At 38.2% G+C, this 27,219-nt stretch overlaps 1 protein-coding gene across 2 annotated transcripts in view; it reads right to left on the reverse strand.

Annotated features, from left to right (window-relative positions):
* Nucleotides 1-27,219, reverse strand: part of LEMD3 (LEM domain containing 3) — a 54,844-nt gene that overhangs the window by 22,019 nt on the left and 5,606 nt on the right. For both annotated transcript variants that reach the window (XM_040982390.1, XM_040982381.1), the window contains exons 2-4: nucleotides 8,663-8,700; nucleotides 4,772-4,838; nucleotides 2,504-2,571 (exon numbers count right to left, since the gene is read on the reverse strand). In XM_040982390.1, the coding sequence (XP_040838324.1) occupies nucleotides 2,504-2,571; nucleotides 4,772-4,838; nucleotides 8,663-8,700 (173 nt within the window). The remainder of the gene's footprint in view (nucleotides 1-2,503; nucleotides 2,572-4,771; nucleotides 4,839-8,662; nucleotides 8,701-27,219) is intronic.

Genomic DNA, 27,219 nt, shown 5'->3' on the forward strand with positions numbered 1-27,219 from the left:
AAGTGTCCGCCACTCATGTGGGAGACCTTCGCTGAGTACCAGGCTCTTCATTTTAGTTTAGTCCAGTATCAGTTATCCAATGATTTTGGGCAATGATCCAGCAGACAGAAGAACTCTCTCACATAACAATGAAAACAGATAAATAAAAACTTTTAAAAAAATTAACATTTAACACTATATTATTCCTAGAAGAAAAAATTAAGAAAAAAACTTAATCTCAATGTGGGCAATGATTTCTTGGATTACAAATTACAAAGCAAAAACAGACAAGCTGGATTACATCAAACTAAAAAAAAACCTATCTTCAGCAAAGTAATAATGAATTGTATGAAGAGGGACCTACAGAATGAGAGTCCCATCAGGTAGCAACAAAATAAATAATCCGTTTAACAAATGTAAAAAGGGGGCCTGGCATGATGGCCCAATGGCTAAATCCTCCCTTCACAAGCGTCAGGATCAAATATGGGTGCCGGTCCCTATCCCAGCTGCTTTCTATCCCATCCAGCTCCCTGCTATGGCCCAAGAGGACGGCCCACAGCCTTAGTACCTTGCAACCACATGGAAATCCAGACCAAACTCCTGGCTCCTGACTTTGGATCAGCTGAGCAACAGCCTTTACTGCCATCTGGGGAGTGAACCAGCAGACAGAAGATCTCTCTCTCTCTCTCTCTCTGTCTATACTTCTCTCTGCCAATCTGATCTGCCATTTCAACAAAAATAAATCAATTTTTGAATAAATAAATAAATAAATGAGGATGTGGAGAAAGCAGAACCTTTGTAAACTGTTAGGACAATAAATTCAGAACCTGGTGCAATGACTCAATGGTTAAATCCTTGCCTTGAATGAACAGGATCCCATATGGGTGCCGGTTCGTGTCCCAGCTGCTCCACATCCCATCTAGCTGCCTGCTTGAGACCTGGACAAGCAGTAGAAGACAGCCCAAGGCCTTGGGACCCTGCACCCAAGTGAGAGACCTGGAGGAGACTCTTGGCTCCAGGCTCCTGGCTTCGGCCACTGAGGCCACTTGGGGATTAAACCAGCAGGTGGAAGATCTTTCTCTTTGTATCTCCTCTCTGTAAATCTGCCTTTCCAATAAAAAATGAATCTTAACTAAAAAAAGGAAGGTAAATTTATACAGCTAATATGGAAAACAATGTAGAAGTTTCTTAAAAAATAAAACCCCAGAAGCCAGCTCTGTAGTATAGTGAGATAAGCCTCCATCGGAGGCGCTGGTATCCCAAATAGGCATTGATTCAAATCCCAGATGCTCCCTGTTTATGGTTGGGAAAGAAGAAGATGGCTCAAGTCGTTGGGCTCCTGCAACATGACAAACCAGAAGAAGGTTCTGATTTTTGGCTTCATATCATCTCAGCTCCAGCTCGCTGAGAACATTTGGAGAGTGAATCAGTGGGTGGAAGATCTGTCTCCCCTTATTTCTGTAATTCTGCCTTTCAAACAAAAATAAGATACATCTTCAAAAATAATTAAAAATAGGATGACCCTATAATCCAACAACCCATCTTTGTGTATTTACAACACAAACAAAGGTAGGATTTTAAGGAATTGCCCTTTTACGTTCACTGCAACCTTATCTACAGTTATAAAGTGGTAGAAAGAACCTACAACAAGAGGTAGAAACAACCATCATGAGAAAAATGGATAAAGAAAATGTATATATACACCTGGTGGGTATTACTTATCCAAAAATAAAAGTGTCATTTATTACAGTGAAAATGAATCTTGAAGACACACTGAATGAGATGTCATTCCAGGACAAATATTCCACCACTCCTTAGATGTGATATCCAGACAAGTCAAACTGACAGAAGCAGAAAGTAGAATAGTAGCTGCCAGGAATCAGATGAAAAGGACTGTTGGGAGCCACTGCATAATGAGTGTAGAGTTTCAGTTATTCAGGAATAAAACATTTCAAGAGATGCTACTGGAAATAAGCAACTACACTGTACACTTAATAATGTATTATCAGGGTAGGTTTTATGTTTCATGTTTGTTTTTTTAACCAGAGTTAACAAATAACATTAAGTATGCTTTTTAAATTTACATTTCCAGTTTTAGAAACTAAAATAACACCCCTTCATCTTCAGTCTTCTAGTACCTTTGCTTTCCTGTAGATTTCTCAAAGATTATTTATGCTAGCTTCACAAGTTCATGTTAAAGTTCTCCTAAAAACCGAGATGAAACTGATTTGAGACAGAAGATTGGAAATAATGGTTAGATATTCATTTGCTTTGTTACACGCTACTCCCCCATCCCCATTTCCCTTGACTCAATGTCTTTTGTGCCCTTTCCATATTAATGTGCCTTTTCTCAAATGGAATGTTCTAAAAGAAACTAAAAAAAAAAAAATTCTGTTTTCCACTATCTGCTCTAATTGTGCAAAACAGGAGGTCCACGCTTTCACGTAGTAATCTTACAGAAGTAGTAATAACTTGTATAAATTCTTAGGAATATAGCCATTACAGTTCTAAATTCACCGCTTACTTTTAAATATGCAGCTGCCTCTTGGACAGAAAGTGTTCTTTGACTAGAACTGCCACATTCATGATCACCTAGAAAGATAAACATATTACAAATTTTGAGTTAGCACTATGTAAAGCAGAAGAAAATAAATATAACTAATTCAAAATATTTTATAAATTATACAATTCAAGGTTCTTTTATTATAATCAGCAAATGAAGAAGATAAACAGTATTCATTACTTACTACTAGAAATGATTCCAGGTATCATCTAACCAACTACCCCTACATAAGCCAAACTTTTACATGTAACTCAATCCTGACAGACTCTCTTTCCAACTGCGAGAAGAGAAAGTAAGTTCAATAGTGCCCATCCATAGATTTTGGCACAGAGGAGGCCCTCCACCAACACAAACCACCTGTCAAGGTCAAAAATCCAGCAAATTCATCACATTAGCTTTAATTCTATTCACTCTATTCTTTGAGCTAGTCATTCAGGGACTCAAGCAAGTCTGAGTTAATTGTTTAACTAAAATGGACATCTTACCAGTATACTTAAGCTTATTTTTACCAATGGGCATACATGTCTCAAAAACCATTACATCACAGATAAGCAAGAGAATCAGACAGAAGTCTACCTAGGAGTCAGCTTCTATCAGGCAATGTGCTACAGATAAGCAATGCTTTTTTTTCTTGTTACTTTGTAAGAAAAGAACCCAAGGGTTTTTCTTCATGCTACGTGTTATTAAAGGTTCTCATCTTACCGAATTTCAACTCTTTTTTTCTGCCTATTGCTTTTAATTAGCTTTTAAAAAGTTTAACATGGAAGTATAACAAAGTAAAACCTTTGACACACTTTTCTATTAAAAGCAATCATGTTCCCAACTAACACTTTTTCCCAGGTACTAATATTTCAGAGGTAGTACTCATTAAAAAAAAGGGGGGGGGGGGGGAAGAAGCATCTGTGAGATGAACAAGTCTTTAAGCTTCACAGTGCATCTCAGAGATTGATTCTGCACATCCAGAGCACTAAACTACCACCAATGGACCAAATCTAGCTTCCTGCCAGCTGTCTCAACAAGGTTTTACTGTAATACAGCCAAGTTCATTCCTTTAATATTTTTAAGGCTGCTTTCAAGCTACAGCAGAACTGAATAGTTGTGACAGAGGCAGTATACTCTGAAAATACTAAAACATTTACTAGCTGACACATCACAGAAAGACACTGACGAACCCAACCCTTGGTTTAGTTCTTTAGTACTGCAGTGGGCCGCATTTCCTAAGTCAGTGCAATGAAGCCAGTGCTGTAGAAGCTCGTGTTAGCAACCACAGGGATTCCTATCTAGACTGCACACCAAATGAATGTTACCAGCTTGCAGTTTACGATAGACAAAACAAAGGACACATTTAGTGAAACAAACAGAACTGTTAAGCCTAAAATGCTGATCAGAATTAAAGATGCAAAGAAAAAAAGATGGAGGAGAGAACAGAGAACGAACAGCATCCAAAATATCTCCTTTCAACCAGAAAAGCTCCAGGCTTGTCTGCAGGGCTTTTACCAATGATCTAGTTTCAAGCGAAGAATTTGAGAAAAGTTTTAGAAGCTACATTTTTCTTTTCTTGTAACTTTATTAGAAGAGAATTCTAAGTCTCTTCTCATATGCAAAACAAAAATAAGAAAATCTGAAAAGTAATCAATAGATAATATGGCATTGCAATTTACACATACTAACCAAGACACCGATACATCTACAATAAACTGCTGTAATCACAGATGTGAAAATACTTGGGAACTCTCAAGGATTTAGCAAGAACAAACATGAAGGAAATTCAATAAATTGGGAAAGGAAAATCTGGGAGCAAATATTCACTTTATCCAACGGAATGATGTCTATTCAATTACTACAAGAGAGTCTCTGCCTTTGTATATAACCCAGGATTTTATTCCACTCATTTCTTACCCAACTCAGGAGATAATGAGCTGGGAAAAATTTTGTTACTATTAATACAATAAAGAAAACAGACTGACTTAAAATTATATTGAAGAAAGAATCCACACATAGATTACATCTAATACATATGGTAGGCAGGAAAAGACCTTAATTAAAATCAATATGTCCATAAAAATTTTAACATACACCACACAAATAATGAAAAGATCAAAAGAAAAGTATTCCATTAGGGACACACTAGATTTGAACTATTCCAGAGACAAAAAAAATTAAAAAGCTACATACATATGCAAATTAATTTTTCAAAACATGTTGGGACTACAGATGTTAAACAATTACCTGCAAGCTGTGCCAATCGATCATGAAGCTTGTATAATGAGCTCATAATAAGATTTCTTTCACTTTCCTAAAAATAAAAAGAAGTTTATTATGAAATACTAAATTCCAAGAAAAATGTTATCAAATGATTCATGTTCAAAAAGTAAATTAGTAAACGGACGTGAAATCATATAGGTTATTAAATCACAAAAATAAACTCATTTTTAAAAAGGACAACACAAGGAATCTTAATCTAAGGATCTAAATTATCTCTAACATTTTTCTTCCTTGAGGATGAACAAAAAATTTAAAAATTCAGTGCTTAAAAATAGTTCTCAACAGAATAAACTACCACAACCAGCAAGGCAATGCTTCCACCACCCCTTACACAAGGCAGGCTTCCGTACTATTCTGACAACACTATTGTCTTTGTTGAGGCAGCCCTCAGGTTGTCTCAACATGCCTCAACCACAAGAAAGGGAATGAGTGTTGACACGCTCATCTATGGATGATTAAAGTCACATAAACATTCAATGAATATCTATCTACCAGGAGTTAAGAATTGTTCTCTTAGCAAAGTGAAAGACCAGTGAACATGACTATTCCTGCTCTCAAGCAAAAATAAACAAATAAAAAGTGTATTAACTCTATCTTGCAACTGCAAAGGTTAATGCAAACACAAATGAGAAAGAAACTGGAAGATACAGTTATGAGACAGAAATAACTGAGCTGCTTTCCAAGGAGGAACAGAACAGATCAGCTTTCCAAGCCAGACAGAACAGCACGAGTAAGAGCAGGAGGGAACGAAAGCACTGCTTACATTTCTGATATAACCAATACCTTCGTCTGACTTAGCAAATTACTGAAAAAATAGTTTTAAATTAACGGCCAGAGAGTCCCAGATTAAAATGAACCTGACTACATTCTAAAATTGTGGAGAAAGAAAATAAAATAGACTTGTATTTCCAGACAATTCCTCTCTTAGAATACATAGAGTGGCTTGGAAGCAGAAGTGACTACAGGAGCTATTGCAATAGTACAGTCTAAAGCACACTGCCCCAATTTAAGCATAACTGTGATAAAGGAATAATACACAAAATGGTGAGCAGGCTAGTGAGAGGAGTAATAGCCTGTCATGCATTAGGAACCAAATTGATGATGAATCTGGGGACCACATTTTTATTATTTCCCTTTTTCCAGAGTGTCTAACAAAACAGAATTATTGCATGAACATGACCATGTGGCAAGTTCGGAGGAATAAAGAGGCTGGAAAAGATTTATGCCAAATGACATGTGACTTAATCCATTTGTTTTTTGTTGTTGTTGTTTTAAAATTCATTTCATTCTTATTGGAAAGGTGGATATACAGAGAGGAGAGACAGAGAGGAAGATCTTCCATCCCATGATTCACTCCCCAAGTGGCCGCAAAGGCTGGAGCTGAGCCGATCTGAAGCCAGGAGCCTCTTTTGGGCCTCCCCACGTGGGTGCAGGGTCCCAAAGCTTTGGGCCGTCCTCGACTGCATTCCCAGGCCACAGGCAGTGAGCTGGATGGGAAGCGGGGCTGCCGGGATTAGAACCGGTATGGGATCCTGGGCGTGCAAGGCGAGGACCTTAACCACTACAACATCGCGCTGGGCCCCATCCTTTTGTTTTAATACTGTCTCAGTAATAGAAGAGAACATGTTTGCACCCTATGGCTGAGGTGCTTTTCCTTTTCAACGCAGCTTGAATCAGTGACCCTAGGGAGAAAACTCAGCAAAGGATCTGAGATCCCACCCGCTGAAGTCTCTGGGGCAACAGCAGGTGGTTGACAGAGAAGAGTTCATTACTCCTTCAGCTGACCACTTGCCTTCCAAGTCTTTTCAATCTCAATCTCACGTTGTTAAACTATGGGATTAAAGTAACTAAAAAATCTGATTCCTTTCTTCGCTCTTCTGGAGAACTGACTAACCATGTCCATCTCACATTTCAAAAACAAGTTACTGGGTACCTGTCCCCTGTGACTGCAAATTTACACCAGGCTAAATGAGTAAAATAAAAACTAGATGGACTTGGATCTCACACTGAGTAACCTAGGTATTGTTCCCTTCTGATAATGTTTTTGCAAGAAAAACTTACTCAAAATAACCACACACACACACACACACACACACACACACACACACACACGATCCTAAGTGCCATCCAAAGACCAAGTAAAATCAGATCTAAGTAACTTTTTATGTTAATAAGTGAACAAATTAAAAAAACAGATTGGATCAATTATCTTTAGTACTAGGTTCACCGAACTAGCAATACATCTGAAAAGTCTACAAATCAACTATTAAAACTACTTTATTGGTTTACAGCTTTATAACTTTTTATTCTGAATGCCTTTTAAACTTTTTTTTAAAGATTTATTTTATTTTTATTAGAAATTCAGATATACAGCGAGGAGGAGAGACAGAGAGGAAGATTTTCGGCTACACTACCGCACCGGGCCCCAGACTCTCTTAAATTTTAGCTTGAAGAGTGTCTCACCTGACTTTCTTAACTGCTGTACAAATGGTTAATGATCTTATATATTCAAAGTAGATTTTAAAGTGACTTTTCACTAAAAATAAATACTCCCATAATTTGAATTACCTATTTCTGGCTGTTTTAATAAGGTTCATATTATCATTTATCAACACATCCTCTAAAACAAACTTTATTCCTCGGCTGAAAAAATCCTGTAGGATTTTCTCATATATTTTCTCGTACATTACATCTTTAAATATTTCCCTCTTCCATCCTCAGCAAACTCTCTCTCCAAAAACATCCTTATTTCTTTGTATCATTACTATTCAAATGATTTTGAATTCTCAGCACAATGGCTGGCAAAGAATATGCACTATAATGTAAGTCAACTGAAATTATCTGTACTACAATTATTGCTGATTCAAGATAAGAGCTTCAGTTCCCCCATGGAGAAAATGATACAGAAGAAATTAAGTGTTGAATTTCTAGTGTTCAATAAGACATGGTAGTATATTTTAATCATGGCGTCACAAAAGCATTGTTGCAAGTGGTAACAACATTGTTTTAAGCAAATATCACAACATAGTTTTATACATAATTATTTCAAACTCTCACTGTAATTATCTAATGTATTATTCTGTGAATCTGATTACATGGTGTCACATCGTTTAGTGTAAAATAATGTTTCTCTACAGGCCTACATATATTGTCAGTTCCTGTAATTAAAAAATTACCAAAAAAGTATCTTCCATCTTCAAAGTACCTTACAATGATCTGAAGTGAAAAATTTTTTTATCTTAAGTAAAATTTAAGGAGACTGTGAATATTATAGGATTTTTAAAAACGGAAAGAAGTGTGAACAGGTAGCCTAAGGAATGCCTCCTTTCTATATATTTTATCTTTCTGATGTCTGAACAGGCATGCCAATGTGCAAAAGAGCCTAACAGAGAAACAATGAAAGCAAAGAGAACAAAAATTGCTAGAATACACAACACCTCAGGAAAATGGGCCTATTTTGTTTTTAACTGTAGATCCAGAGCCATAGATAAAATGCCATGTCCGCTCTAGTTGGCAACTGGCTTTTACATTAAACTCACAAAACATTTCCGCTCTCAGGAGAAAAATCCATGGCAGTTAATAGCATACAAGTAGTTATGGAGTGTTCAGAATAAGAAAATATTTCTTATATAACCAATACCTTCGTCTGACTTAACAAATTACTGACAAAAATGGTTTTAAATTAACTGCCAGAGAGCCCCAGATTAAAACGAATCTGACTACATTCTAAAATTGTGGAGAAAGAAAATAAAATAATTTCATACTACAAGTGGCTTACAAATCATTAACAGTTATTCTAATTTTTTAACATATAAAACATGACACAAAATATCAGTATTATGATCTTTTACTTACTTCTATTTCTCCAAATGTTTCACCAAAGGGGTGTTTTACTATCAAGGAAAAGAAAAAGAGACAATTATTAGCATCACTTAAGAATTAGAATCTACTAACCATGCCCTCTGAAACGCCAACATGCACTTTGCTAAAACTGAATGTAAATATACAAAATGTAAAAACACTGGTAACAGCAAAAAGTTGCAGAAGCAGCACTATTAATGAGCACTCTCACTTTATATTTGTGGTTTTCTCTGACCGTTTAGTTCAAGTTACTTGGTGCCAAGGGAGCTATTTCAAGCGCCAGCCTCACTACTGACTAGCAGGTCTCCTGGAACTGACATCCACCCAGCCTCTCCAGGTCACAGCTTCTACACAGAAGGAATAACTGTGATACACTCACCTTATATAGCAGTTGTCAGGATTGAGATAAAACACATAAAATGTTGGCATCACGTCAGTATGCCTGCCCTTCACAATATCATTAATCACAGTTAATAAATATTTTCATTTGTTCTCACTTTAATGTAGTTTCTCTTCAAAATCTGGACTCAAAGTTGTTAACTATCTGAGGAAATCTAATAGTTGCTTTAAAATTGAATAATTTATTTACAAATCTGACTTACAAAAAAGCCCCTCCTACTCCTTGCTAATATCTGGAAAAGAAATAAGAAAAAAGTAGAAATCAAAGTGGCTAAGGATTAAGTCTCAGTAATAACCACAAGGTTCCAATAAGCTATTGTATTACAAGGAAAGGATTCATTTTTCATCTCCCCTCCTATCCCAACACTCTCAAAAAACACAGACAAGTTTACGGATAAATGTGTGGCATCATTCGCGGCTATTATTCAAAGCTTCTGCTTATCTTTTTGCTTGAGTATTTCATGCAAAAATACTCAGACTTTCAAATAACTGAAAACTTATTTTTTACAGAGATTGTAGATCTGTATAGTCTGGCCATAACTAAGACTAACTGATCTTACAAGGTTGTTCACACTGACTAGGTTTCCTTTTTGAGCTTTTCTATTTTTATTTGAGAAAACAGGAAGTCCCATAGGAACCAGGAACTGCTTGATTCTAAGAAAGTTCATGTGGGAGAACAGTTCAACAAGACACAATTTTTAAAAAGCAAGGAAAAATGTAACCTGTTATCAAGAATTTTGCTAATGGATTTGTAGACAACACTTGCCAATCAACAAAAGTTTTAATGTTGATAAGAAAAAAATTCTAATGTTGGGAAAAAGTTCTCATAGAAGGAATAAGAAGAAATTATAATCTAAAATCAAATAAAATGTTACAAATTGGAATACATGGACTAAAAATATTTTTCAAAACCATCATTTTCATGTAAGTGCTACCAAGAAAGCCTATGGATCTACTTATAATACACTGGCCAAAGGCTCTAAAAGTATTTTTAGTAAGTACTTTAGTAGTTTTTTGTTCTTTATAAGAGCAGTTTCTGAAAATACAAAAATACTCAATTCTCTAAAAAACAAACAAACAAAAAAAAAACCCTCAAGGTTTTAATATCCACAAAGAAAACCCATTCCAACATCTTTTCTGGCTCACTTTTTTCTAGCTCTTCAAGTATTCCTAAAAAAGCACAGAAAAATCTATGAATGTCCTACCACCGGATTGCTCTACTGAGCTGCTTAAAACAGGACAGTCCATGATTCTCACTTGAATACCTGGAGTCACTCCTAGTACTGGATATGGAGTTAGCGCTTGAATAGTGTTGGCTGTGAATATTTGCTGTTAAGTTCTAGAGGAAGCTGGAGGGAAAAGGTTTTGTGCCAATGAGGGGAGAGAAAGGGTAACACAGACAAGGCTAATAATAATAATTATTATTAATAATTAATTATAATCATTATTATTATTCTGTTGCAGCACATTGTTATCTCCAGTTTTGGTCTCTGACTTAGATGAAGCTGCCTGAGAATATAACACATTAAAAAAAGACAACAAGGTATTTTCTGTCCCACATACCTTCAAAAAGTTTCTCATAATGCCTATGATAATCACCACCTGCTAAAGTAAAAGATCTATAACTTAAAAGCAGAAAAAAATTTACCCTTAAGGCTGTTTTAGCAGGAAACTAGAGTCAGAAGCAGCCCATCAACTGAAAACTAACAAGTTTTTGCCAACTGTCCCTTTTAAGTAGAAAACCATAGAAATCTTATCTTAATTTTGCCATTTTATGTACTTATTGTCTCTTTTCCAGGGAGACCTGAAGAGTTTGAAATTGCTTCTTTCATTGCACTGGGAGACTTAAAGGTTCCGGGCTAACTTGCTGCTTTGGAACCCACATCCCATCAGGCACAGCACAGGTCTGAGGCCTGGCTCCTCCACTTTTGATCCTATTGTCCTACACTGCACATTCTAGAAGGCAGCAAAGGACGGATCAAGTATCCCTCGTATCCCGGGCAACCACAAAGGAAACCCACATGGTGTGGTGCCGGATCATTGGATAGTAGATTCTCTCTCTCCCTCTGCCTGTCTTTGTCCATTTCTGAAATAAAACAAGAATTGTTTAACAATTTATTCTTCCATTCTGGAAAGTCACAATCTTATTCCAAGCTTACACTGTTATTCCCTGGCTTTCTGCCCTACAGCCTCCACACAGCTTTTCATTCCACCTCAGGTTATTCCTAAACAGGAGTTCTTCAATTTACTTGCTCAGATTATTTCAAACCTCGAATAAAGGGTATTTCAAAAATTCACAGAAAAGTGAGTTAAAAGGTAATATACATGGGAACAACCCAGATGTCCATCAAAAGAGGAATGGATAAAAAAAAAAAAACTGTGACACATCTACTCTAGGGAATACTACTCTGTCATTAAAAACAATGAAATTCTACCATCTGCAACAAAATGATCTCAACTAGAGACCATTATGCTCAATGAAATAAGTTAATCTCAAAAGAACAAAGATATGTTTTCTGATATAAAACAACCTTAAAGGGTAATACAGAATCAGTATGTATGCACACACAAATAAACATATATGTACATACATAGACGAACTGTAACTAAGACTAGCATACCAACAAGTGAAGATACATTGCAGTATGCATCTCTACTTCCAAATAGAAGATAGACTCCCAATAAAACTGTTAAATATATCTTGAAAATAGAATGCTGGACTTTCTACCAATGTCTATACATACAGTGTCTATATACTTAAAAAACAGAGTGATGGATTCATTGCTACTGCCAAAGGACTCTACTATGGTAACAATATAAGGGGCAACAGTGAGGAGAGGGTTAATGGGGCCCAGACACAGAGGAAAGGTTTTCTACCACTGGCTCACTTCCAAATGGCCCAAAAACCAGTACTGAGTTGAACTGAAACCAGGAGCCAAAAGCTTCTTCGGGAACCCCCCACATGGGTGCAGGACCCCAAGGCCTTGGCCCATCCTCCCCTTCCTTCCCAGGCCACAAGCAGGAGCTGGAGTAGCTGATACACAAATCAACGCCCAAATGGGATCCCAGTGCTTTGGAGGAGAGGATCAGCCAATCGAGACATTGTGTTAGCCCTGCTGTAGATGTTTTTTTTTAAAAAGACAGATTTATTTGTTTGTTTGTTTATATTGCAACATCAGATATACAGAGAGGAAGATTTTCCGTCCTTTGATTCACTCCCAAGTGACCTCACTGGCCTGTGCTATACCCATCTGAAGTCAGGAGCCAGGAACTTCCTCCAGGTCTCCCACAGGTGCAGGGTCCCAAGGCTTTGGGCCATCCTCCACTGCCTTCCCAGGCCACAAGCAGGGAACCAAACGGGAAGTGGGCTGCCAGGATTAGAATCGGCGCCCAGATGGGATCCCAGTGCGTGCAAAGCTAGTTTAGCCACTAGGCTATCACACCGGGCCACCTTATAGATTTTTAAATGAGTAACTATATTTGCCTTGCCTTTCAAAAGTTTACTCTAAAGAGAGCAACTCTGCAAGCACATGTTTCAAAGGTATTTTCTCAAAATTATAAAAACTTCTTAACCTTTCAGGTGAGGTTTAAGTCTCAGGAAAACTCAAGTCCTCTATGAAATAAAGTCCAATGCCCAAGGGGCAGCACTGGAATGCAGTGGGTACAGCTGCCACCTTCATAGCAGTTTGCTTCACAGTATTCCACTTCCAATCCAGTCCCCTGCTAACAGCCTGACAGATGCAATGTAAGACAGCCCAAGTGACTGGGTCCCTGCCACCCTTGCAGGAGACGAGGATGAACTTCCTGGTCTGCCACAGTCCTGGTCATTGTGGCCATCTGGGAGAATGGACCAAGGAATGGAAGATGTCTGTCACTCCCTCTCTCTGGATCTTTGACTTTCAAATAAATAAATACATCTTTTAAAAAAAGTAAGTAATTCAGCTGCCTTAATGGTCAGGTATCTTTCTGGGTTGCACCTTTTGGTAGACACACACAAATCATATCTTCCAGCATTAAAATTGAAACAGATGGTGTAGGCGTGGTGGCATAGCCAGCTAGGTCTCCACATGCAGCGCCAGCATCCCATATGGTTGTCAGTTCATGTCCGCACTGCTCCACTTCCCACTCAGCTCCATGCCTAGGGTCTGGGAAAGAACTGGGGTATGGCCCAACTCCTTGGCCCCCTACACCCACATGGGAGATCCAGAAGAACTTCCTGGCTCCCAGGTTCAGGAAGTCATAACTATGGCCTTTGCAGCCATTTGGAGACTAAACCAGTGGATGAAAGATCTCTGTTTGTCCTCTCTCCGTAACTCTGCCTTTCCAATAAGTAAAATAAATATCTTTAAAAGTTTAAACAGAGCAAATTGCATGAGAAGCTGGCAGCAGGGGGTTGCAAGTTCTGAAGGATGAAGGAAAATGTTTCCAACAGCTGTAGAGTATTGCACCTGTGTAGCAAACACTTCTGTATTTCATCATCAACTATACTGATCTAAAACCCGGAGAAGGTGAATTCTTTTGTGACATTCTTTTGTAACATAGCATTTTTTTCATTTGCTCTTTGAAAGTCCTTCAACTGTTTTTGCTGATTAAATATATATTTATTCTGCAACACAGTACAGTTCGTTTAATATATGCTTAGCAAATCACTGTGATACCAAAATTAAATTAGTGACAACATAGGATGTTTTGTGGGAAAAGCAATGTTCCAAATTATGTATTATATAAAAGTTGCTTTGTAAAGTCTTCTACTCCCATTGCTCCAATCATAATTAACCTTGCAATTATAACCTTTTTTGTCCACTTGGATGTACCAATGTTTAATATCCAAACCTACATGGGCATACTGAGTGAAAACAGAAGGGAACTAGGCGAGAACTCAAAGGTTTTCCAAATATCATAACCTGTCCGAATTTAAGATGAGGCAAGAATTTGAAGCTTTTTCACAAACCATATACTTAAAAAACAACAACAACAAAAAGTACAACTGATTTTATAAAATCAAAAAGGCTCTACATACAGATATCAAGATATAAGAATATAAAGAAAACTGAGAACAACGTATCCACAAGAATCAAAAGGTCAAAAAATCCAACTCACCAACAGTTGTACTATCTGGTTAGTTCTTACTCTTTATAAATAACAAAGAACATCATAGCTTCTTTCAACTTTGTGATTATTTTGAAGCCTCCCATTTGCTCACTGTAAAAATGGAAGACTCCCCAGGGAATAATAATTGATTTCACACCACAACTACAGCAACAAAAGTTGTGGGAGACTCATACCACAGCCTAGTCAACATATACAAAGTTTTTCTATCGGGTATGTGCCAAGAACAGGCAATCCATGTAGTAAGGGAGAGGTTAAAGGAGTATCTAGAGGATAAAAGTGTTCAGTATCACTAAGAATACGCAAGGTGAAAAAGTCACAGAGATGGAGTACCAACTGTTCCCGAGGGCATTTTCGGATGAGCTGTATATGTATATTGTAAATTCCCAGGGCTGTAAGTTATCGGCTTGAAGAAAGAAAACAGAATCCTACAAATGCCCAATTAAAACCAAAAAAGGTAGGGAAAGAATGGAAAACAAAAATAGGAACAAACGAGAGAGACAACCTGAAAAGCAGTAAAGAACTATAGTAGGTACAAATTTCATGGTCACATCAATTTGAAGCAAAAGCATTCTGAAAAACAAACAGACAAAAACATCTATTTCTGTATTTAAAAATCTCTGGCAAACTAGGAATAAAAATGAACTTCCTCAACTTTTTAAAGAATACCCACCAGAAAATGTATAGCCTAAAACCATAATACACAGAAATTGTAAGCCTGCCCATCATCAGGAACGAGGCAAGGACTTGCCCTCTAACCAGTGCTTTACAAAATACCTGAGGCACAGTTAATGCAAGAAGAAAGAAAAGGCACAGACTAGAATAGGAAGTACAACTTTGTCCATGGATGATCACCTATAAAAACCCAAGAACTAATAAGAAAAAAGTTGAAACTAACACTCAAAATGATAGCAAGGTTGCAGGATGCAAGATTAACACACAAAACTTACTGCCTGTACATGGGAAAACTGAGTGTTAAATCAAGATGTCAGTTTTTCCCCAACTTCATCTATAGATTTGAAAATGATCAATAAAAATCTCAACAAGTTACTCAGAGGATATCATCAAAATCATTCCATTAGAATTAAAGAAAAGCAGTAGATTCAGAACAGTCACACAATACATAAGAACAAAGTTCTACGACTGGTAATATCCAACTTCAAGACCCATGATAAAGCTACAGGAAATAAAATTATGTACTGTTGGTGAAAGAATAGAGGAATAGATCAGCAGAACAGAACAGAGAAGCTGTAAATGGTCCTACACATAGTGAAGAGATTACTCACAAAGGAGCAAAGACATATAATGCAGCAAAGCAGTCTTTTCAATAGTGCTCGAACAACTAGACATACATATGTTAAAACAAAAACTGATCTAAACAGACCTTTCGCTCTTCACAAAGAACCCCAAATGGATCACAAATCCACATGTAATACACAAAACCATACTCCATTAGAAAACACTTTTTACATAGAACACAGAGGCATGATCTTTGAAAGGAATAAGCTGAATTTCATTCAATCTACAGAAAGACACTATCAAGAGGATAAACAAGAGAAGCCAGATTGTCAGAAAAATCATTACAAAAGACATTATCTGGGCTGTTATCCCAATGATGCAAAGTAGTCTCAAAATTCAACAAAACAAATTAAAACATAGGTGAAAGAATTTAGCAGCTATCACACCATAACAAGTATATACAAAAGATGATCCACATCATATGTCATCAGGGAAATGCAAATTAAAATAATGAGATACCACTGCATACCTACCAGAATGGTCAAAATCCAGAACACTGACATCACCAAATGCTGGCGAAGATGCAGAGGAACAGGAGCTCTGATTCATTGGCTGGTGGGAATGCAAAATGGTACAGCCACTTTGGAAGACAGTCTGGTGGTTTCTTAACAAAACTAAACATACTCTCCCCATACAATCCAGCAATTACACTCATTCATTATTTAACCAAAGAAGGTGAAAATTTAAGTCTGTACAAAAACCTGAATACGGATGTTTGGAGCAGCTATATACATTACTGTGAAACTTTGAAAGCTACGAAGATGCCCTTTAGGTGAATGGATAAACAGTATTACATTTAGATAATGAAATATTCATTGATGTTAAAAGAAATGAGCTATCAAATCATGAAAAATAGAAGTGTAAATAAACATATATTATGAACTGAAAGACACCAGTCCAAAAAGGCTACCCACTATATGGTTACAACTCTATGATATTCTAAGAGAATGGGGGTTGTTAAATTAGAGGTACAGGAGTGATGACTATGCAATACAGGACAAAAAAAATTTTTTTTAAGATTTTTATCTTTTATTAGAAAGTCACATTTACAGAGAGAAGGGGAAACAGAGAGAAAGAGCCGTCCGCTGATTCACTTCCCAAGTGGCCTAAACAACCAGAGCTAAGCTGATCCAAAGCCAGGAACTTCCTCCAGGTTTCCCGTGTGGATGCAAGGTCCCAAGACTTTGAGGTCCCATCTTCAAAGTTCAGCTAATATAATCATCATCTTTACTGAAAGACTGCCAAAAAGTTAACATACGTGACCATAAAAGTAGATGCTCATAAATATTTACAAAGTATTTTCTAAAATATTTAACACATTTACTTCCAAATTATTTTTTCATTGGTCTGGTTTCATTGGTCTATATAAATTTACATCATCAACAAATTTAGAAACTACCAAAATGGGCTATACATCGTGGTGCCTGGATGATCCTATTATATATCGGTGTGCCACGTGAATCCTGGCTCCTCCATTTCCAATAGCTCCTTGCTAATATGTGCAAGAAGGCAGCAGATGATGACCCAAGAATTTGTGTCCACCCATACGGGAGGTCCAAACGGAGTTCAGGTTCCAGCCTTCGGCTTATCCCAGCTCTAGCTGTTGTGCAAATCTGGGAAGAGAATCAGCAGGTGGAAGACATTTCTCTCCATCCCTCTGCCTTTCAAATAAATCTTTTACAGAAATATGGAAATACTACACATTTAAAAGATTTAATGACTGCCAATTCCATCCAAATATGAACTCTGATATCTTATTAGAACATCTACAACCTAAAAAGAAAATAAGATTGTTAGTATTATTAACTCTTTTTAGTATATGTGCTGCCAAAGCAAGCACATATTGTTAGTTCTTGAAGTTAGATAAAATTGAGTTCCCATTTAAAAAAAAAAAAGTTTAGGGGCAAGCATTTGAGAAGCAGTTGACTCCACTTGGGAAGCCGACATCAATATCAGAGTGCCTGGGTTAGAGTCCAAGCTCTGCTTCCAATTCCAGATTCCTGCTAATGCACACCTTAGGAGGCAGCAGGTGGCGGTAAGTAACTGGGCCCCTGCCATCATATGGGATTTGAGCTTCCAGCATTAGCTGACACAGGAATCTGAGGATGAACCAACAGTGAACACAAAGCTGCTCTCTTTCACTCTCTCTGCCTTTCAAATACAAACAAATCAAAATTTAAATAACAACAACAAAAAAAAAAGTTTAAGACTTAGAGACTTTTATAGAATACTGATAATTCACAAAGATGAAATAAAGTTAGCCATAAACTTCTTGCCCCTCCCCTCAAAAACATAAATGTCAATGCCTCAGAACTCTAAAGGAAACAATTAGACTGCTGCCTCCATCTAATTTCTGTTAAATACACTCCTATCATTTACCTCAATTTTGACAAGATAGATAAAGCAGAAAACACATTCAAATAAAGACAGGGTAATATTTCTACTTAAATTGACAGGAGTATTTATAATACTCAAGCTTCAAAAAAGCTGGTGATCTGCCTTTCAGCACTTAACAGATTTCTTCTTTCAACTATTTTTGTATACAGGCCATTTAAAGAATTATGCTACAGTGTGGTGACATGTGAGCAGGAAAACAAGACACCCCACAAAGGTTACTTACAAAAACCTACAAATAATACCAAGCATCTGTGCAACAGCTAGTTTGGCACCAAAATGAATTTATACTAATGATACTGTAATTTATTAAACATAGTGACAATCACTGTATTAAGAGACTTTAAACATGAACTACCACACACTAGACAGTGAACATAGCACTTGCCCAAGGTTTACAGCATAAAAATACAAGGGAAACTGTATTATACCAAGGGTTATGCTGAAAAAATGTTGCTAGATGAGCACTGGCGAACCCAAAAGAGATTTGTGATACACTTTGCATCTATCTTCAGTGAATAAAGCAATCCAAATTTCTCATCCAATTAAATACAAAAAGTCTTCTATTTAGTAATTGCTATGGTTTAACTTATTCTTCTAAAATTCAAGTGTTATAAATCTAATCTCCAATGCAACAGAGTTGAGAGATAGGGTCTTTAGCAGGTAATCAGGATTACTGATGTTATGGTAGCCATGGGTTCATGTTTAGAACATCATCTCCTACCCTCTCATAAACGTGTACTCTTCACCCTTCCACAATGGGATGATGATGATGATGCTACATCAAGAAGGCCTTACCACAAATGTCAAGGTACTTCATTTTGTGATTTCCTGGCCTCCGGAATCAGCTATTGCTACAGCAGTACAAAAAGACTAATATAGTAATATCTTACCCCTGTACGTAATACCCAGCTAGGGCAGCCATTAGAAAGGAAGCAATACAAAATACATTATATGTGTGTGTTTGGATGCTCTTGATACTAATTTAAAATACTGCCACATTTTTGTTCTTACTAGGTGATACCTAAATATTGTACATATTTTGGGGGAGGTACTTTGTGACACTGTAAAGCATGTAGAAATTGTACAATGCTCAATTCTCTTCAGTCAGTTCTCATCTTTTTGGTGAAAATATTCAAAACACTTTCTCTAGATTTTTTTTTTAAAAGAAAATATACACTAGAATACTACAACTTTCTCCTGACTATAACAGTACCCACTAATCAACCTTCTCTATCCCTATCCTCCTCTTCCCTGACTTTGGTAACTACCATTTTGCTCTCAAGGAAAGTAGATGACTTTTTTTATTTACACATACAACTGAAATTACACAGTAGTTTTCTTCCTTTTGCCTCACTTATTTCACTCAATGTAATTATCTCAATACTAATGGAAGCTGGATTCTTTTCATGGTTGAACAGTATGCATGTATCAGTTTCTTTACTCATCATCACCAATTGATGAACATGCAGGTATTCTTGGCCACTGTGAATAGTGCTGCAATAAACAAGGGAGAGGAAATACTCTTTCAACAAACAGCTTGGAAATAAAATCCAATCGATGGGGTTGCTGGGCAACATGGTAATTCTATTTTTAACTTTTCACACACTCCAATACATTAATATAAGGGTCACACTAATTAACATTTCTACCAACAGCATTCAAGGGGTCCCTTATCTCTACATTCAGGCCCTGCTGCCTTTCCTCTTTCTAATAGTCATTCTAACAAGTGATACCCCCTTGCAGTTCTGATTTCCGTTTGATGATTGATTGAGCACCTCTGGATCTAGTGGGATCATTAGTTCTTCTTCTGAAAGTCAATATTCGTATATATTGCCATTTATTTGAAAGGCAGGGAAACAAAGAGGGAGAAGGAACGGAAATGTGAGAGTGAGACATTGATCTTCTACTCAGTGGTTCACTTCCCTAAATGGACACAAGCAGGGCTCAGTCAGACTGAAGGCAAAAGCCTGAAACTTGCTCCAGTCTTCCCATGTGGGCGGCAGGGACTGGACTATCTGAGCTCTTTTACTGCTTTCCCAGATGCATCAGCAGGGATCTGGATCAGAAGCAGAGCAATTAGAGACTGAACTGGTGACCTAATATAGAACACTGGCAGTACAAGTGGCAGCTTCACCAGATGTGCATCTCTCTTTTTTTTAAGATTTATCTATTTATATTGGAAAGTCACATACACAGAGAGGAAGAGCAGACAGAGAGGAAGATCTTCTGTCCACTGATTTCACTCCCCAAGTTATTGTAACGGCCGGAGCTGAGCCAATCGAAAGCCAGGAGCCTCTTTTGGGTCTGCCACGCAGGTGCAGGGTCCCAAGGGCTTTAGGGGAACCTCAACTGTTTCCCTAGGCCACAAGCAGGGAGCGGGATGGGAAGAAGGGCCACTGGGACAAAAGCTGGCACCATATGGGATCCTGGTGCATACAATGCAAGGACTTAAGACACTAGGCTACCATGCCAGGCCCATAAATCCTTTTTTAAAAATTACCTTTATTATATCTTTAAGGATAGTTTAGGTGAGTTCTTCAGATAACGTTAACAGAAGCTTACTCTAAGAATCACCCACATCCTAAACACGTTTTTTGGCCTCAAAATTCAATATCATATTCTGGATTAAAGCAACATACCCCACCTCTGACTTTTCTGTTACTCTACCTTCTGGTGATCAGCAGGACTAAAGTCTAGTTTCAAGTTTTGCCTCATCATCCGTTAAGTCAATATAGATGCAAAGAAACAACAACAAAACTTTTATACAGATAAGGATGGCACTAAGGAATATGAAAAGATCATATCCTTTTAGCTGTTAAAATCAATTAAGCAAACACCACCACAGGTGAGGGAGTGGGCACGGTGGCACAGAGAGCCCAGGCACCATTTGGGATGCAGGCAGTGCTGCACCACTTGCAGTACCAGTGCCTCTACTCCCAGCCAATCTCCCTGGTCTGACCCCAGGAGGTACCCTCCAATGAAGCCTAGTCATGGTCCCTGCCACCCTCACTGAACACATGGATGGAGCTCTAGAATCCTGATTTCCACTTGACCCAGCTCTGACCGTTAGAGGCACTTGGAGAGTGCACCAGAAAATTGACTATTAGCTTTCTTTCGGCCTCTGGGGAATGAACCAGTGTATGGAAGATTTTCTTTTCCACTCCTGTCACTCTGACTTTATGACAAAATTAAAATCAATCAATCATTTTTAAAACTGGCAAGAATTACATGCATCTATTACTTATTAACACTCCTGATAGAATATGGGAGAGTGTTGAACAGAAATCGCTTAAGTTACACATCTGGGCCATCTCAACTTAAAATTCTCAAAATACAGAGCTACAGATTATTTCAGATTTTTCTATAACATTTCTGCAAACAATATCACATTAGTTCCCTTAAAAAATTACTAACTAGAAACATCATTGCTTTTATTACACCCCATCTGACAGATGCACAAAGCAACACTAGCAAGTTATGTGGAACTCACTTGCTCAAATAGTTAGCAGCCAAGAATAAGATAAAGCAAATCATTTCACTGATGCCTGGTTTGCCTCTAAAGTTAAACCATTCAAATGTTGATTGTTAACATTTAGTAGCTGCATGACCTTGGAAAAGCTACTCATAACTGTATTCCTCTGTCTCAGCTTTTTCACAAGGATAATGCTATCAGTCATCTCCATAAACACTGAAGTGTTCACACATAGAAAGTGGCAATAAATGTTTGGTCTTATCATTTAAAGCTTCAAAATCTAAAAGGAGGACATGTGCAGATGATATTAAAAAAAACACAGACTTTTGTCATAAGCATAGAAATGTTCCTAGAACATCTTGAAACATAATCACATATGTTCAGATTTGTAACTTTCATTTCGGCAGGTTCATTCTTCATGTCTCCTTTTAAAAAATTACTTCTAAAAACCTGCTAGAAATGGAAACTACACTAATTGAATAGTATGATGTTTAAAAGTAGGTATATTCAATTAAGAAAACCATGGAAGTTAAAGGAAATGAAATCACTTTGCCTGGGGATTGCCCAACATACATAGAGTATACATCGTGGTAAGCTTCACCAGAAGACATGCAAAACCTGCAAACACTCGTTTTTAGGTTGTTCCTCCCAAGCTTCCATATATGAATCTGTGCATGGTAAGCAATTCCCAATCGCTCAGACCACACCAGCTACAATGTGAAGTATAGGGCAACAGTCTAAGAATAGGTCATCCTTACAGTTCTAAAAAGTATATTCTCAACTTCTGATATTATCGGACATGGAGCAGGCTCTAAGTTAACTTGAATGAATGAATGAAGGAATGAATGCACAGCAGAAACTTCAAGTTTTTTTTCAAGTAAGCTAAATCACACAACGTATCTGTAATCCCAGGGGAGGCATTCTCATAAAACCAGGAAGCCATTAATTTGACTGACCTGGGTTAAGTCATAGCCCACAGGCTAGAATAAACAAGATATTCTAAGATTTCCCCCTAATTAATTTTAGTGGTTCTCTCCATATGCAATTTTTTAAGTTATACCTCTGTGAATTTCTACAGAGCAAAAGCTTCCTTCATAAAGTGCTTTCATGAACCAGCCAGTCAGCAAATTCCTTATATACACACAAGCTCTCAAACCCCAAAACAAAATAATCTGCTATGTCCTGCAGTGCCCATTTGCTCCTGAAGGTTTCTTTTTTCTCGTCATGTCACATTTAGCTCAGGAGAGCAATTGTTGGTGCACACTTACACCTAATTAGTTCACAACAGCTGAACTACATTCCTGCATGGTTCTGCACCCAAGCCTTGTTTCTAAACTTTAGCTTGCCATATATCAACATAGCTGCAAAGAATGCAAAAGTCATCTTGTGAAGACATTTTAAGCAAAAAGCTGTGGGGAAGCAAGGAGCAATAAATCTGCTACAAAAGAAGCAGTATAATTTTAAACTCTATACTGCTGCAAATAAAATAAGAAATTTGAAAAGATATACATGAAATTTTCCATGACAAATGTAGTATTCTATCGTTAGTATTCCCTCTTGTGACTGAAATTTTATAATTTTACTAAAGTCTACTTTATTTAGTAATGTTTTGAAAATAATTATGTGAAACATGCAAAATTTAACTGCTTACTGTTAGATAAATACTGAAACCCAAACACTTTCTTCCTAGTCAAGCTTAACTTAAAAATAAGTTTGGACATTATTATTGCTGAAGAATATTATTTAGGCGCCAACTAATCCTCAACCTCCAAGCACAGGTGTCTCATATGGGTACCACTTCATGTCTCGGCTGCTCCACTTCCCACCGAACTCCCTGCGTGTAACCCGGGAAAACAGTCAGGTATTGTCCAAAGTCTCAGGGCTCTGCACCTCTGCGGGAAAACCCAAGAGGGTTCCTGGATCCTGACTTGGGATTGACTCAGCTCTGGCCGTTGCAATCATTTGGGAAGTGAACCAATGCTGTAAACCTTTCTCCCCAATAAAAACACATAAATCAAGTCTTTTCTCTTCTTCTTGGTACAAATCATTTATGCAATTCAGGTTAAAGTATGACCTATTAAAATAGCAAAATCCTGGGCCTTGTGTGAAGGTCTAGTGGCTAAGTCCCTGTGTTGTATGCGCCAGGATACCATATGGGTGCTGATTCACATCCCTGCTGCCCCACTTCCCATCCAGCTCCCTGCCTGTGGCCTGGGAAAACAGTCAAGGACGGAAAGAGTTTTGGACCGTGAATCCCTGTGGGAGACCTGGAAGATGCTCCTGACTTCAGATCAGCTTGGCACTGGCCACTATGGCCACTTGGGGAGTGAATTAGCAGACAGAACATTCTACATTCTTCTTTCTGTCTTTCCTCTCCGTATATTTGACTTTGTAATAAAATAAATGAATCTTTAAAAAAAAATAGCAAAATTCAAATCCAATTCAAATCCATTCCAATCCATGTTAAAAATAACACCTGAATACAAAAGTCAAAACCCAAAGTTAGTTCTCACCTTGCATGTGCCGGGGTCCCATACAGATTCCAGTTCGTGTGCCAGAGGCCCCTCTTCCCATCCAGCTCCCTGCTTGTGGCCTGGGAAAGCAGTTGAGGATAGCCCAAAGCCTTGGAACCCTGCACCAGAAGAAGCTCCTGGCTTCAAATTGGCTGTTTCAGTCGTTATGGCCACTTGGGGGGTGAACCATCGCACAGAAGGTCGCCCTGTCTCTCCTCCTCTCAATATATCTGCCTATCCAATAAAAATAAATAAGTCTTCAAAAAATAAGGTTTAAAGAAGCACACACTAAAAATAGCCCTATTCCTTCGATAAGCAGGACTAGTACTCACATTGAGCACTGGTCTCTCATCTTCCCCCAGAGCCCACAGGATACTTTCACTAGCACAAATCAATTCGTACTACAGAAAAGCACCCTTTCTGTGGCCTTCCCCTGGCAAGATCCCTCCCTAGCTCCAATCCCTCGCAAATACACCATTCCCTCAGCCTCCCGGCTCATAGCTGCAACACAACGTAACTTTTCAACCCTGCGTTTCCTTTATTTTCACTCTAATGTTTTTCCTTTATTTTGGACATGACCAAATAGTAACCAAGTAGTTTTTCCTGACATGAATTCTCTCATTTACCTCCTTTCTTAAAAGATCATTAGGAACAGACTAGTCCTCTGCTTGAAAAACCTCTAGGGATTCTCTTTGCTTAATCTACAAAGTCCAAAGCCAAACTTGGACTTCAAACTTTAACATCATCTGAAACTGATCTAGTTCACAGTAGATTCTCTCCCCTTTTAAAAAGAGGCACTTGTGGGGTCTGGTGCATCAGCTCAGCAGCTAAATCCTTGGCTTGCAAGTGCCAGAATCCTGAAGGGAGGCCGGTTTTTACCCAGCTGCTCCACTTCCCATCCGGCTCCCTGCTTGTTGCCTGGGAAAGCGGTGGAAGACGGTCCAAAGCCTTGGGACCCTGCACCTGCGTGGGAGACCCGGAAAAAGCTCCTGGCTTTGGACTGGCTCAGCTCTGGCCATTGTGGCCACATGGGGAGTGAACCAGTGGATGGAAGATCTTTGTGTCTCCTTCTCTCTGCAAATCTGTTTCTCCAATAAAAATAAGCCCTAACCAAAACCAAAACAAAGTGGCCTAATCCGCTTTACATGAGATATTCAAATATCTCATGGAAAATGAATACTATGGAAAACTACACATAGATTTAGGAAAAAAAAACTTATGAGGCAATAAGCTCATTTTCTGATTCTATTATCCACAGACTTTTTGAGGTGCTCCTGTATATTTCTAAATTACTTCTATGACTATTCTTAGTGGAGTGGAGATTTCTGCAGGAATAAATGGATCTGTTTTTTAATGTTGCCCAGGTACTGAGGAGGTAACCAACTACCACACTAGAGGGCGAGTTCATATAGAATCACCTCACATCAACCTTGGGGGACTCCACGATCTTCTGAAGATATCAGAGGATACAGAAAGTCCTTCCATCCGCTGGTTTACTTCCCAAGTGGCCACAAATGCCAGAGCTGAGCCAATCTGAAGCCAGGAGCTGCAGGAGTCTCTTCCGAGTCTCCCATGCAGGTGCAGGGGCCCAAAGTTTGGAGCCATCCTTGACTGCTTTCCCAGGCCACAATCAGGGAGTCAATGGGAAGTGGAGTAGCTGGGACATAAACTGGCACCCATATGAGATCCCAGTGGATGCAAGGTGGCCATTTAGCGACTAGGATACTGCACCGGGCCCAAAAACGCGTAGTTTTAATACAACTTGCATTCATCCTCTTCTGGGGCCAAAAAAGCGTAGTTTTAATACAACTTGCATTCATCCTCTTCTACTTATATCAACTCTACATCGCCCATAATGCTTAATATAATGCAAATGCTATGTAAATAACTGTTATAGTGTATTGTTTAAGGAGTAGTGATAAGAAAGAGGTTTGCATATGTCAGTACAAATGTACTTGTCTTTTTAATACTGTTAATCACAGCCAGCTGAATCCACAAATGCAGAATCTATGGACAGAGAGACAACTGTATTTAGAAACCTAATTTGTGAACATTTATTCCACAAATATTTACTGAAAACTGAATCTGTGCCAAATACAGTATAGTGTCACTAAGAATAAACTGAACTCTTAATGAAAGATTACTCCAAGAAGCTGTAATGTATCAGGCATAGTGATTACAATACATTGTAATAAATGCTATATAAGATGTAGAAGATCTTATTTGAACAGAGAACTGTGTTACAAACACTTGGGTAGAGATGATTCCAGCAACAACATGTTGAAGATTGAATAGTAGCTGGGCAATAAATTAGGAAAAACAACAATCCCAAAGGGAATAGCCTGTTCCAAGGCATACTAAATTATTCAGAGAATATCAACTAGTTCAGTTTTCTAGAAAGCAAGCTTGATGAGAGGAACTAGTTAGAAATGAAGCTAGCAAGAGCAGCCACAGATCAGGAGCGGTTTGAGCCAAGGAGTTTAGACTTCGGTTAGTAAGTAACAGTCAAGCAGTAACAGCACATGGTCATTGTCATTGTGTTTTAGAACTATTTCTCTGACACTGGAAAGCGGACTGGAAGAGCCATGGCTTAGAAGCAAGCTATAAAGATCTCAGACAAGAGACTACCCAAGAGCGGTCGTGATAGAATAAAAGTGAGTCAAAAATGTATGTAGCAGGCATAGTAACAGGCTGTGGTGGACCGATCAGGGTGGTTAAGAAGGTGAAAAAGGAATGTCGGTAACTCAAGGTTCCTCTTCTGATCCCTACGTGGATGGAAACGGGATCAACTGAGTCCAACAGGAGGGCAAAATAAGATCAAGGTGACAAACAGCACTGGGACTTCCAAATGGTGTCTAACAAGCCAAGGGGTAAGTCTAGACCACAGGAAAGGAATTTAAAGTGAAAATACAAAGTAAAGATTACCCTGGAAAGCAGAAGAAACTGCCTAGGAAGAACTGTACAAAAGAAGACTGGGCAGTTACCTGACGTGGCAGTTAAAATGTGACTTTAAGTTCATGTCCGAATTCCAGCTTCTCACCAATGGGAACCTGGAAAGCAGCTAATGATGGCTCAAGTGGCTGGCTCTCTGGCAAACAGATGGGAGACCAGCCTGAATCCCTGGCTCCTGGTTGCGGCCTGGCTCAGTCCTAGTCACTGCCGGCTTTCGGGCAGTCAGTCAGTGGATGAGAGATCTTTTTGCCTACCTGGGTTTCACCCAAATAGATGTGGTTTTAAATAAATAAATTACAGTCAAAGATAAAGGTTTGGCAACCATGAATTCTAAAACACAGGCTGACAGGAATATGAAAACCAGGACAGTAGGGAAACCGACGCTTAGAAAGGAAAAGTAGCATGAAGTT

This window comes from Ochotona curzoniae, unplaced genomic scaffold (assembly GCF_017591425.1).
Source record: "Ochotona curzoniae isolate NIBS_2020 unplaced genomic scaffold, NIBS_Ocur_1.0 contig_1014, whole genome shotgun sequence".
Taxonomy (NCBI): Eukaryota; Metazoa; Chordata; class Mammalia; order Lagomorpha; family Ochotonidae; genus Ochotona; species Ochotona curzoniae.